Source organism: Strongylocentrotus purpuratus, unplaced genomic scaffold, assembly GCF_000002235.5.
Source record: "Strongylocentrotus purpuratus isolate Spur 01 unplaced genomic scaffold, Spur_5.0 spur5_scaffold_9, whole genome shotgun sequence".
In the NCBI taxonomy this organism is placed as follows: Eukaryota; Metazoa; Echinodermata; class Echinoidea; order Camarodonta; family Strongylocentrotidae; genus Strongylocentrotus; species Strongylocentrotus purpuratus.
The window spans coordinates 8,665,689-8,680,319 of NW_022145615.1; the positions used below are offsets into that span (position 1 = coordinate 8,665,689).

The 14,631-nt window shown below is 38.1% G+C and overlaps 1 protein-coding gene across 1 annotated transcript; it reads left to right on the top strand.

The window, feature by feature from the left end:
• The first annotated feature begins 1,858 nt into the window (after positions 1–1,858).
• Positions 1,859–13,427, top strand: LOC586769 (60S ribosomal protein L17). Its single transcript, XM_011681421.2, has 7 exons — positions 1,859–1,917; positions 5,616–5,669; positions 6,021–6,061; positions 7,907–8,041; positions 9,888–9,986; positions 11,277–11,373; positions 13,086–13,427. Exons 2-7 carry the CDS (start codon positions 5,630–5,632, stop codon positions 13,226–13,228), a joined length of 555 nt encoding a protein of 184 aa, XP_011679723.1. The 5' UTR covers positions 1,859–1,917; positions 5,616–5,629; the 3' UTR covers positions 13,229–13,427.
• Positions 13,428–14,631: the final 1,204 nt, after the last annotated feature.

Genomic DNA, 14,631 nt, shown 5'->3' on the forward strand with positions numbered 1-14,631 from the left:
ACCCTGAGGCGGTCCCTGGGTGCTCATCTGACCGTTATTAAATAACTAAAACCTCTAAGCTTCCGGGGGCTCTGCCCCCTGGACCCCAACAAGGGCTCTAAAGAGGGCCCCTGGCTGCTTATCTGGCCGTAATTAAATACAAAAAAAACCTTAGCCTCCGTGGGGCCTGCATGTAACATGTAAGAGTGGTGGTGATCAAGATTTTTCTTCTGCCCCCCCCCAAAAAAAAAAGTTTTTCGCTCATTACGCCACTCCCCCTGGAAGATGAGCCCACTGGAATGTTTGCCCATCCCCCCCCCCCCCCCCCATTCCAAACTGCTTCCGGCGCGCCTGAGCATGACTAATACCTCCTGCTCCATATAATTACGGGTCTGCCATGATTTATTTTGGGACAGATTTAAAATTAATCATCATCTAACAACAATTATTTTGTCAATTGAATTTTTTCAACTAAATGTCATTGTCATGTTGTGACATGAAAAACAAATTATTTCCCAATTTATTGATTTACAGTTGCCAAGGGAGACGTCTTCTCATTTGTCCGCTTTGCGATTAGTGAAGGTAAATCATTAAAATTCGAAGTCTAACTGATCGAATGGAGTTGAAAAGAGAAAAGTTTTCACAATTTAAATCATATGATTTTCAATTGTATATATTATTTGTTCTGACTTGCTATTTTTAGTTGTGATCGATTCGATTGAGTGTTTGATTGTTTTTACTCGCAGGGCCCTAATGAGAAACAAAATGTTACATAGGCGGCTACTCTTTTAATAGCATTGTTATTAACAGAGTAAATGAAATGATAAATAACGAAATAAATTAATTGATTAATAAATAAATAAATAAATAAAAGAAAAAGAAGCAGAAGAAGAAGAAGAAGAAGAAGAAGAAGAAGAAGAAGAAGAAGAAGAAGAAGAAGAAGAAGAAGGAGAAGAAGAAGAAGAAGAAGAAGAAGAAGAAGAAGAAGAAGAAGAAGAAGAAGTAGAAGAAGGATGAGTATAATAAGAGGAGGAGGAAAAAACGAAAAATAGAAAGAATTGAACGAAATTAAGAAAGAATGAAAAAAGGAAAATCATATATAAGTTACTCATCCACAGCGGCCCGTGTGCCATATTACATTGAGAAAAAATCAATAGGATATAAAAATAAAAAAAATTGACGTTTTCTAAAGTAATAACTAATCTAATGATACGAAAAATGTATATAACGTAGCTTTTGAGAATGAAAGCTACTGACACACAAAGGTGTTTTTATCAGTTATATTTTAATTTCATGACCATAACCACTGATTATACCCCGTGTCCTTTTTAGATTGTGGTATACATTGAGTGAAGACTCTTGATTTTTATACGAAAGGCCCGGGGGGGGGGGGGGTACTCACATATTAAGTGAGGAGTGCCGCTCTGATTGGTAATTTTGTCATAAAAAATCCCTAAACATAGGTCCAATTTTTAACAAAAATACCCCTAAATATGGGTCCGCTTTTTCAAAGTTTTTGCCATGCAACACCCACAATTTTGAAAAATGGGCTTTACTTCGAAAAAAATCAGCCAAAAGGACCTTTAAAATGGGTAGGGGTTTTGAGGCTCCAGCGGCACACCCACGTCAAAACCAAATCTGAGTACCCCCCCCCCCCCCCTTACTTCCCTTTTCCAGAGTTCACTTAGTATACCACATATGCCTCTCATTTACTTTTAAAATTTATATATTTTTTATTTCAGGAAAAAGACTTTTCCTGGTGCAAAAAATATCAGTGACCTCTAACCATTATAGCCCTTCGTGTCCGACAGCACATGCAGCAACAGAATACGATAATATTCAACACGACGTTATCGCATAGAAGATACCGTACCAACTAAAGATTTAGTTCTGCTAGGTTCAACTTTTTAGGCCCTCTTTCGTGCGTGTCCAGAAAAGGTACAGGAATGTGTCCGAATGTTACCCTCTAAAATCGAACAAAATACAGTACATAGAAATGCCATCCACAATTTAAAATATATTAAATTCACGATTAATACTATTTATCATCTTTGTGCGGTATATTTGATCAATTTAGATGTCACGATACTTGACTACAAGTACTAATTCTTTGTATAGAAATGTAGTATGTGGACGGTAATCGAGTGAAATTGTACTGACCCACCTGTGTATATTCGTGTACGGAGGACGTTCAACAAAACGACGATGAATTTCCTGTCATTTTTGGAAATGTTAAATTAGAGTCAAAGTTATCATTGTAGATGTATACGTGCCTCCACTTTTGCAAGACGTTGGAACCAGCTATTGAATTATTTTTTAGTAATGTAACATCCTAAATTGCTAGAAAGAAATGTGAAGTGATGTCAGTCAGATCATGCAGATGAGATTGTGAAAGTGCAAGAATCGCTTGGCAAGAGAGAGAGAGGGAGCAAAATGATCATAATAAAACAAAATAAATGAATAAAAGAATAGATTCTAGATCTATTTGAATTGCTCTAGTTTGACCAAAAGGTAGATCTAAAGGGAGGCCATGTTGGTTTTCAATATCAGTGGGGCGCTGGTCCAAGAACATGAACCGTCCGCAATAACAAGGATTGTCTGATTTCACTGTCTTCATATTTTCGATCTGCACGTTGTCGTTGGCAATGATTTTCCTGATGCATTTTACATTGACTTTGAACCAAGACTTTCACGACATGATGATAACTCCTCAGGGAGACGGACAACCATTAAAAGAAGACGGTGAACTGGGGTTATTTTCTTATACGGAACCCGTTTTTCGTATTGCCAGCGCGCGGTTCGGGAACCCTAAACCCGGAGAGCGCCCCCCCCCCCCCCCCCCCCCTCCCCCCAAAAAAAGTCTGCACATATGTGGACGCAATTTGTCCGTGTTAACGAGGATATCCTCGTTTATGCAGACAATCCTCATTCTGGCACCAGCGCCCCTACTGGTAGGGTGTCTGATCGCGCACCCAATGTTGTGTGCTAAAACCCTTCCCATAGAGATTGTACGCTTCCCTATGTGGTCTACGTGCATTGCGCGACCATCCAAAATTGGTCAATGATTTTATGAAAAAATTTGAAATTCAAACCTTTATAACAAATGATCCTGAAGGTGAAACTCAATAAATGAGGTGTCATATGAAAGAGCAGGTTTTTCTCCATATTCCCCATCGGGGGCCACCCCCAGAATTCTAAAAATATCTTGGTCAAAATAGCGATTGAAATGTTGTTTGCATCCTAGCTCCAAAATTTGCCACTTTCCTGAGCTGCCGCCCCGCGGCTTAAGCAGGGCTAGACGTAAGGATAATATCCAGATGCTTTTTTTTTTGCTAGCCCCAAGGGATCATTTGTTATAACAGTTTGAAAATACCCTCCCACATTTTTGGAATCAGCTAATTAGGGAGGCGTGAGCTCCGCTCAGTCCAAACCATGGTTACATCGCGTAACATGTGCGCTTATAGTGAATGAAAGTATGGATGGCCGTTCCCACTATAAACCCCGGAAGTGAATACACGTTGTAGTCAATGGCAATATCGCGGAGACATCTCCGCGATATTGCCATTGACTATAACGTGCATTCACTTCCGGGTTTTTTGTGCGACGAACGCTAACCATACTAGTCAATGGCACGTGTCGCGGAGACAGCGTAGCTCAAGCTTGCAAGTCGCGCATTGGCTGAGCAACTTGCGTACGATATGCATACGCTTGCATATCGCGCGATACAGCTGTTTGGCTAAATTTAGCAAAACAACATAACTCTGCGTGTACGTCTTTTTCGTCGATTCTGAGCAAAATGCTATGAATATTTCAGCGTTTTGAAGGGGCTGTATCTTTTGATAGAAACATCGGCGAGACTTGAAATTTGAAATGTATTATTCTGATTACATTTTTAATTCAAATATCAAACAAAAATGGTGAAAAACGATCCCAAATTGAAAATTGAAAAATCGTTCAGACACCCTACTACTGGTGGTAGGGTGTCTGAACGATTTTTCAATTTTCAATTTGGGATCGTTTTTCACCATTTTTGTTTGATATTTGAATTAAAAATGTAATCAGAATGATACATTTCAAATTTCATGTCTCACCGATGTTTCTATCAAAAGATACAGCCCCTTCGAAACGCTGCAATATTCATAGCATTTTGATCAGAATCGACGAAAAAGACGTACACGCAGAGTTATGTTGTTTTGCTAAATTTAGCCAAACAGCTGTATCGCGCGATATGCAAGCTTATGCATATCGTACGCATGTTGCTCAGCCAATGCGCGACTTGCAGCTTGAGCCACGTTGTCCCCGCGCTATTTGCCATTGACTAGTATGGATAGCCATTACGCACAATAATACCCGGAAGTGAATACACGTTATAGTCAATGGCAATATCGGGGAGACAACGTGCGTTGTCTCCGCGATATTGCCATTGACTATAACGTGTATTCACTTCCGGGTATTTTTGCGCGAACGGCTAGCCATACATTCATTCATGTTTCGTTCGTACGCGGAGATGTTACGCGATGTAACCATGGTTTGGACTGAGCGGAGCGCACGCCTCCCTAATTAGCTGATTCCAAAAATGTGGGAAGGGTATTTTCAAACCGTTGTAACAAATGATCCCTTGGGGCTAGCGAAAAAAAAAGGACCTGAATATTATCCTTACGTCTAGCCCTGCTTAAGCCGCGGGGGCGCAGCTCAGGAAAGTGGCAAATTTTGGAGCTAGGATGCAAACAACATTTCAATCGCTGTTTTGACCAAGATATTTTTAGAATTCTGGGGGTGGCCCCCGATGGTGAATATGGAGAAAAACCTGCTCTTTCATATGACACCTCATTTATTGAGTTTCACCTTCAGGATCATTTGTTATAAAGGTTTGAATTTCAAATTTTTTCATAAAATCATTGACCAATTTTGGATGGTTGCGCAATGCACGTAGACCACATAGGGATGCGTACAATCTCTATGGGAAGGGTTTTAGCACACAACATTGGGTGCGCGATCAGACACCCTACTACTGGTTTATTATGAAATTGCCACCACCAGGACTATTCAATTCAGGTTGAATGTTGGAAACGCACATTAAATTTAAGCATATTTGTTCACATACTGAGTGTTACGTTTTTAAAAACATGATGAATGTGACATTTGGAAGGAAGTGGTGTTAGCCTTAACTTATAACGGTAGGGGCGCTGGTCCGAGAATGAGGACTAGGCCTACCGTCCAGGCAGTCATTTCTGTCGAGCCTAATTTGGATGTTGGACTCTTCTTTTGCCTTTTTCATGTTATGTGTTTTGACATATCATTCTCAATTCTTCTTTTCTTATGTCTTGTATGGCTTACATAATCAATAAAGAAAAGGTCTACTTTGGAGTTAGTTAATGCAGAAACAGTTTAAAATGCTAAATGGGTCTTTATTTCATTTGTCCCCATTATTTTATAGTGCCCTAATAGAAATTGCTAGACACTATAGTGCATGTATCTTGCTGTGTGAGATATGCATGTGTTTTAATCCCCTCTTGCTTCCCCCTTCATATATTTTGCAATATGAAATATGAAATACATTTAGAACCTTGTTGAATAGATGAGTCAATTGGTAGAGCAAATTTTTTTCATCTGTTTATCTTTTTTCATTATTTCAGGATAACTTTCCAAGATGACGCGCTACTCCCAAGAACCGGAGAATTCTGCAAAGTGTAAGTAGTAATTGCTAGAAAAATATGTTTGGATATCATTTCATGATCGACATCAGCCTGGTCATACATGTATGTTGGCTCCTTTATAACTTTGTATCATTGAAGGTGTGGCTGAAATCGTACAATCCCCATGCGTAAATTGAAAAATGTTGGGGGGGGGGGTGTTAAACTAAAAATGTTGGTGTTCGCACGTTCATGTTCATGTCGAGCCCTGACATATTTGCTTCGATTAATACAATTAAATTAACTGGTGTTACTGGTGTTACAGAAGATTAATGGTAGTTTATCAAAGTTCATCCAGTGTTGACATGTTAATTTATTTGATAATCATTCTCTTTCATTTCTCCTTAGCCTGCAAGGCAAGGGGCTCCTACCTTCGTGTTCACTTCAAGGTAAGAGTGCAATACTTTTTTTTTTCTGTCGGTCTCTCTTCTTACTTTCTTTTTTTTAAAGCATGTTGTAAACATTTTCGGAGATCAAACTCTGTTTCAAAGTTAGAGCCCTTCTTACTATCAACAGATTATATCAAAATGTACAAGATATATTTCCTCATTGCAATTTAGTATGAATCTGCTTCATCCTGTACCAGACCTGCCAACCAGTACGATTGAGTCGTATTTAGTACGATTTTTAGAAGCAAATACGACAGTACGATTTTCCTCGATAAAATATGATTTTTTTTTTATTTTTTTTTTAAAATTTTTTTTTAATAATTTTTTTAATTTTTGGTATTTTGTGTGTGTGTGTGCCATTTTCAATGGCAAAATGCCCATTCTGTCCTATAAAGCATCTCACATCGGCAATTTGGGGATGTTCATTGGTTCATCGAACACACCAGTCGTGACAAAATCATGCATATATTCAACCAATGATCCATAAAAAATTCTTCCTGTATGTAGGAACTGTAAGAGGCATTGATCCGCGTAACAGTCCGTGTTTATTTTTAAGAATACAACTTTTGTCAGCAAAATACAACTTTTGTCAGCAAAATACAACTTTTGGTATTAAAGAATACAGTTTTTGAACTCCAGAGGTTGGCAGGTCTGCTGTACCATTTCATTGCAACATCTTATCAAACACCTTTGTAGTATTTAATTTGAAAATTAATGCAAATGACATTGGTCAGATAAACAGGAGTTGTCAGGTTGCTAAAATTCACTCCTTCCTGCCAAGGTCCTATGCTGCTCAGTTAGAATGAAATACACACGTACACATTCTTTTGGACGATTGAAGGCTTTGTCTTAATAAGAAAACAGCAAAATGTGCTAAGCAAAGGAAAGAAATCAGATGGTCATACAATGTTCACTACAAATCTCCTCACACTAAGTTTATACTGATTTTCTTGGTGATCCAACATTTTGCTCCAATGACAATTGCTGCAGAATATATGTTGTCAAAGATACAGGGTTCAGATTAGTGTTGCCATTTGGGGTTTTAGATTAGGTATACCTGTAGGTCAGTGGTATCCACAGGGGTAGGTAGGGCAAGGGTTTGGTCTAGGCCAAGGTATTTACAGCAGAGCTTTTGTTACTGGAGCATGCGTTTTACAACCCTAGTCTTGAGAATTGAGAATTGAGTGCAAACCTTTGATGATGATCCTGTAAATTAGGTTGAGGTCTGACTATCTATTCTTGATAGATTGATGACTTACACTTGCTGAAAAGGAATCATTCTCTCTTTCCCCATCATTCAAAATTGTGATACATGTCTTCTTGTTTTACGAAAAGTGGATTACTATGCTCTGCAGAGTTAACATCACTGTGTAACTTTATTTTGTTTATGCAATATACACTTAAGTTATTACTGCGTTAAAAAAAAAAAAATCAAAATTACCTGTAAGACAGCAAGATGAAAATGTAATTCTTTTTATTTCATACCTTCTGAAGTATTCTTTAGGACAATTAAGGGTTTAGGATTTTAAACTTCAATATTTTATACAGTAGGCTTGTGGGTGCACCATGTGAGAGAGAGGGGGAGGATTGAGGAGTATATTCTACATCACCATGCAAGCCGACACTTACAAGCAGCATTCAATATTTTAATCGTGAGAAATTCTGAATAAAAGAAATAATTTGAGTGTTAGAATGGAATTATGTCTTCATTTGGTCCCTTTATAATTTACATACCCTTTCTCGTTTTTTTCTTCTAAAGAAACAAGGTCATTCTATCTTGCTTTCTGTAACATTGCCCATTGAGAACATAGTTATGAGTAAAGCCTGATTTGGTTGTATTTTTAGAACACCCGCGAGACCGCTCAGGCCATCAAGCACATGCATGTCCGCAAGGCCATCCGCTTCCTGAAGGATGTAACCAACAAGAAGCAGTGCGTTCCCTTCCGCAGGTTCAATGCCTGCATTGGACGCAAGGCCCAGGTAATGACCAGAAACAAAATCTGTGATGTGAACGTCACTTTGTGTGATGTGAACAAGACTTTAAGATTCAAAATATTAAACCTGGGGGGGGGGGATGTTTCACAAAGATCCTAAGGTGGACTTAAAAATTATGGAGAGCCATTTATATCCTTAAAATTTAATATTTCCATAAGCAAAAAATGGAGATTTTTAGACTTTTCATAAATTCTACATGAAAATCTCCCTGATAATAGACAATATGAATGATTTGAATCAACATTTTATGCCTTTTGATATAACTATTACAAAATATTTTCAATGATGCTAACGGCTTTCCATAATTTTTAAGTCCCAACTAAGAGATAAGTCTGCTTTAGGATCTTTGTGAAACACCCCCTGATGTAGTGTTGAAGCTTGGTCTAGGGTCACGTTTTGCCCAAGGAACAGAGAAGGTCTAGTTTACCCTTAGTTTAACATGACTGGGAGTCCTCGCTTTGGGTTTGCTAGAAGACTGGCCATTGTGTTTCCAAGTTATCTTGGCAAAATTTAATCTTTGCTAAGTCCCATTTCCTTGTTATTTAGTGGAGGTATAAGGAAATCAAATTGAGAAATAATTTATGATACCTTGATGTCGATATAGATTTGCCCTTTTCCCCTATTTTTTCTAAACATCAGAATGTCAATGCAGTAGTTCCTCTTGTTACAATTCTTCCTGTTCCTCATAAGTGAACTATCTAACATTTAAGGGGGTAGTCCACCCTGAAATTGAATTGGTTTTAAGAAAAAGCAGAAAAGGGAGAGAAACGATTGTGTGAAAGGTTTTACATGTAGATTAGGTAAAGGTATCTATAGGGTTAGGGCAAGGGTTTGGTCTAGGCCTAAGGTGTTAACCGCATAGTGTTTGGTACTGGAGCATGCGTTGTACAACCATAATCTTGAAGGAAGAATTGATTGACTGCAAACCTTTGATGATGTTCCTGTAAGTCAGGTTGAGAATATTTGACTATCTATTCTTGATAAATTGATGACAAACTTATGCTGAAAAGGAATCATTCTCTCTTCCCCCATCATTCAAGATTGTGGAACATCTTGTCTTGTTTAATGAAAAGTAGATTACTTTGCTCTGTAGAGTTGACATCACTGTGTAATGTTGAAGGTAGTTATCTAAACCTGCAGACTGTTATCAATAGTCATACATAGCCTTTTGAATTTGGGTATTCATATCTTTTGAAACTTATTTGCAAATAAGATGCATTTAAGGGGAAGTCAACCCTGATATTTAGTTGGTTTTAATAAAAGCAGGAAAAGGAGAGAATCAATTGAGTGAAAGTTTGAGCAATACCAGGGTGGACTTCCCCTTCGAGCTTGATGCATCTTTGTTACAGATTAGTTTCAAAAGACTTCAATACCAAAATTCAAAAGGCTATAACTATTGATAACAGTCTGCAGGTTCAGATAACTACCTGTAGTTCTTTTTATCATGTCATGACATGTTTGCGAGCATGTATCACAGCCATAGTGCTTCCTCACTTGGGGGTTGTTTAGTTAGTAAGTGAACATTCATTATGCATTAGATATAGACCCCCTCCCCTTCTTACAATTGTTTTCAGCAAAGTATATTCTGTATTTAATACTCAAAAAGCTGCTAGCCATTCCCAGTTTGGAGGAATGATTCCTAATTTAGGACCTTCATTCTGAATCATCTCTCTTTCTTGAAACTCTCTAACAGATTGAAAAAGTACTCTTTTTTTTTCTTTAGAGATTCCCAATTTCCTGGCATAAAGTTGGCAGGTACAAGTCACTCATAAGCATGCATTATGGAACTTTGGTACTATACTAACACTTGCACTTTCCTAATGTTTTTCAGGCTAAGGCATGGAACCACACCCAAGGTCGCTGGCCCAAGAAGAGTGCCGAGTTCCTTCTTCAGCTCCTGAAGAATGCTGAGAGCAACGCAGAGTACAAGGTTTGCACCCCCTTCCCCCCTTCTCCCCACCCTATATAAAAAATAAAAAAAAATTTAAACTCTAAAAAGTGCCATTTGATTATTGTGTGCATGAATTTTTGTTCAAATTTCACAAGGGGTTAAGAAACTTAGCAAAATTGTCATGCTGCAGAGTGATTAAATCACAACTGTCACAACGGTGATTTTTTTTGCAATCATGAATTTTCTTGCCTTGAAAATGGCTGTCATTTACAATATGTGAAAGTTGCTTTGTTTTTGTTTTCCAGTATTGCTTTACAGTAGGTCATTTTTTGAATGCTTAGAAATTCATACACGTATGCTAAAGTGGCAGACTATTTCATGAACTTGTTTCAAGTTATCATGTCATTGGTCAGATAAACAGGAGTTGTCGGGTTGCAAAAAAATGCACTCCTTCCTGCCAAGGTCCTATGTTGCTCAGTTGGAATGAAATACACACATGTACACACATTCTTTTGGATGACTGCAGGCTTCGTCTTGATTAGAAAAAGGCAAAATAGTCTTGATGGATAAATTGATTGATTGCAAACCTTTGATGATGATCCTGTAAATTAGGTTGAGGTCTGACTATCTATTCTTGATAGATTGATGACTTACATTTGCTGAAAAGGAATCATTCTCTCTTTCTCTCCATCATTCAAAATTGTGGAACATCTCGTCTTGTTTCATGTAAAGTGGATTGCTTTGCTCTGCAGAGTTAACATCACTGTTTAGCTTTGAAGGATATAACTATCAGTATGTAGCTTGTTAGTGGAATGTAAATGAGCTTTAAGAAGTCATGTCTTTCTAGGGTTGGTGGAAAAGAATGACACCCCTCTTAAAGGTAAAGACCAGTTTTGGAAACGCCCCCCTCTCAAAAAATGAAATGGAAGCTCTTATTACCAATCATGTGAAAGAATATGTTTTGACTAATACGTGATCATACAAATTTGGCCGAGAAAACGCCTACTAATTGATATATTTGGTAAATTATTATATCTATTTGGACCTGAAAGATAAAACGCACGTGTCGCGCACATGTGCGTAGTCCCATATACATCTCTCTGTGTACAGTGCTTGTAACTTTACCAAGACTGGGCCAAATTTCTTATCATTTTGATGATTCCAGAACCTTGCAGTACACACCAATACTTATATGCTAGATGATCAACCTTTTCTGGTCGATTCCACAGCGTTTCTTTCACAATGCAATCGCATGACCATAACTGGTCTTTATCTTTAAGCATGAGGTGGAGAATTGTTTTCATAATGAACTTTTCTCTATCTCAACAGGGTCTCGATGTCGACTCCCTTGTCATCGATCACATCCAAGTCAACGCTGCCCCCAAGATGAGGAGGAGGACATACCGTGCCCATGGTCGTATCAATCGTAAGCACCTGTCAAGCTTTTTATACCCCAGCCATTTTTTAGTGTTGAATTAGCCCCGAAAGTAATAAAAGAGCCCAAAAAAATTGCACAGAGTTCAATGCAAAACAAAATAAAGAGTGTTATTTTCATGCAAGCAAGCTTGAAAAGTAGCCCCCAAAATTTGTTAAGTATTTTTTCCCTGCATGCACATTACATGTCTACTGTCAAAACCGGGAACTTTTGCATTCGTACAAATTTTACAAAGTGGTTGGTACTCACCAAAGTTTCATTGCTACCAAAAATGGAATCACGACTGACTCCATATTTTATCGTAAAACTTTCTTGCTGTAAATATTTGTGAAACTTGTGAAAGTATCACATGGTGAAAGTTTCTGGTTGTACAATATGCATCTTTGCTTCCAGGGTAATCAATGATTAATGTAATTGTTTAATTGTTAGTTCCTTATTGTTCCTACTGCAGATTGCCCCTAGCATTTCCTTCACCCTTTATTCAACACTTACTGTGATTGTTCGCTTTCTTGTCTTGTTTGAATCATCTGATCCAAACCAAATTATATCTGTCCCTTCCGCTTTTGCCTCTTGCCAGCTCTCAAAAGCTCCACTTGCCATATGAAGCTGTTCCTATTACAGTAATGTAATTGTCCTCCGATTCCTCTCCCCTTTGTATTCTCTTGCCAGATTAAATAAGCGCACCATGCCAAATGCTAATCTTTACAATATTCTAATCATCAACTCCCATGTTTTATTATACTACGTAATACCATTTCAGGATTACGTTAAATGAGACCCCGTCATTGCGCATGCGCTAATCAGCAATTCGTCAGTCGCGTATTATTGATATCTCATTGAGCTGATCCTAACAGCTTACACACGGAAATGATCCTTTTCTAATTATCGTCCCACCTTTCCATTTTCTTGCCAGTTTACATTGGGTTATTGATTTTTTTGGGGGGTGATCCAACATTTTGCTCTTATGGCGATTGCTGCAGGATTTATGTTGTCAAAGATACAGGGTTGGGGTAAGGGTTACTGTTTTGGGTTATTGATTAGGTATAGGCATCTATCGGGGTAGGGTGAGGCTGTGGGATAGGTATAATGTTTGGCCTAGGCCAAGGTATTGACCTCAGAGCAATTGTTACTCGAGTCTGCTTTGTACAACCATAGTCTTAATGGAAGAATTGATTGAGTGCAAACCTTTGATGATGTTCCTGTTGATCAGGTTGAGAATATTTGACTATCTATTCTTGATAAATTGATGACAAACTTTTGCTGAAAAGGAATCATTCTCTCTTTCCCCATCATTCAAGATTGTAGAACATCTCGTTTGTTTCATGAAACAGAGTTATCCATGTACATTGGGTTATTGACCCATTTTCATTTGTCTCCATTCCTTGTTTTATTTGAATTTAAACTTACATGCCACATGTTGGCAACCCTGACTGTAGTCTAACCATCCCCTGTCCTGATATCCTCTTGCCATCCCCCTTGTTTTATGTCACATGCTCGCTTTCACATGGAAACGATCCTTGCTAATTGTCCTATTCCCTTTTTTCATATTCTCCTGCCAGCTCACACGAGTTCTCCATTCCACTAAGAGCTGATCCTAACCATAGTCTAATTGCCATCTCCCTTATTTTATGTCACATTCTAGCTTTCACATGAAAACGATCCTTGCTAATTGTCCTGTTCCCTTTTTCATATTCTCTTGCCAGCTTACATGAGTTCTCCATGCCACATTGAGCTGATCCTTACCGAGCGTGAACAGGTGGTTCCCAAGCCAGAGGAAGAGGAGGAGGCCAAGAAGAAGGTCTCCAAAAAGAAGCTTGCCAAGCAGAAGATGATGGCTAGAGATTAGACCAACACAACACTAATGACTATCACCAACATCCGCAATAGCAGCAAGAACTCTCTCTCGGCTAGTCCCTATTCAATCTCATAGGGAAGTGATCATCAAGGCAGAAACTCAAAAGGCACATTCTCCCGGTTACATGTTGAATATATTCAGGTGTTCAATGTGTGAGACAATAAATACATCCAATGTACAATAATCAAAAGCAACGATTCTTGCATCTTGAATTATGTGTTTCTGTGAATCTCGAGAATGACGCTGCTATTACTTGGAGTAGATTTAGAGGGAGTGGAGTAAGAGTGGCAGGAATAAGAGGTTTAACAAAATTGTGAAAGCCATTGGACATCGTAAGGCAGCTTGTGGAGTTTCTTCAGAGATTCTAAAAGAAGTGTCCAAATTTCCACTTCAATTTACTAGCAGAGAGTTGCGATTGATTCAACTTTGCATGCAGTTAGTGGTGAAGCTACAATAGGCCATTTTTGTAATGAATCCAAATTTAATCTATATGTCTTTATGAAGAGCCTCGATTATTTTATTTACCTGATACAAATACATGTAATTGTATTTCAATGGTCAGAGTGTGAATTGTATACATTAGTTGTTGATCGGTAGGACAAACGTGGTGCTACCTAACGACATGTAATACATGTATATGCAATTTGCTCTCTGACTTCCGGAATACAATTATTTGTAACTGGTGAGTGAAATACATGTGTACATGTAATGTGAATCAAAGTACTTTACAAACGCAAAGACCCTATGCATTACATTTGGTTAAATTATTACAAAACTTTACTATTCCCAACATACAAATCTTTTAACAATATTAAAAACGTGACATACAAAATTTTACATTTGATGGTGATAACACTACAGGTGTGTGTATTTAAGATTTCATTAATTGCATACCTTTTGAAAAAAAGTGCACAAAAATGCTAAGAGGGAATCTGTCACTCTGACACTTGAAGTTTGGAGATGTAATTTTTATGAATGAAGGAAAGCAAGGTGTGATAAGGAGGAAATTTAAAAAGAAAGGTGGAATATCGTCGGTGGGGTGACAAAACCTTGTATCTCAATTTTTGAGATTTTGATTTTTTTTTGCATAGTTTTGTACCTAATGGCCTACGACACCACCTGATAAATCCATGGAACGCCTCCTCGGTTTTTTCACAAATTCCACACAAACGCCCTGAAAGGTAAAGACCAGTTATGGTCATGCGATTGCATTGTGAAAGAAACGTGAAATCGATCAGAAAAGGTTGATTATCTAGCATAGATGTACTGCAAGGTTCTGGAATCATCAAAATGATTAGAAATTTGGCCCAGTCTTCATAAAGTTACAAGCACTGTACACAGAAAGATGTATATGGGACTACGCACACATGCGCCACACATGCGTTTTTATCTCT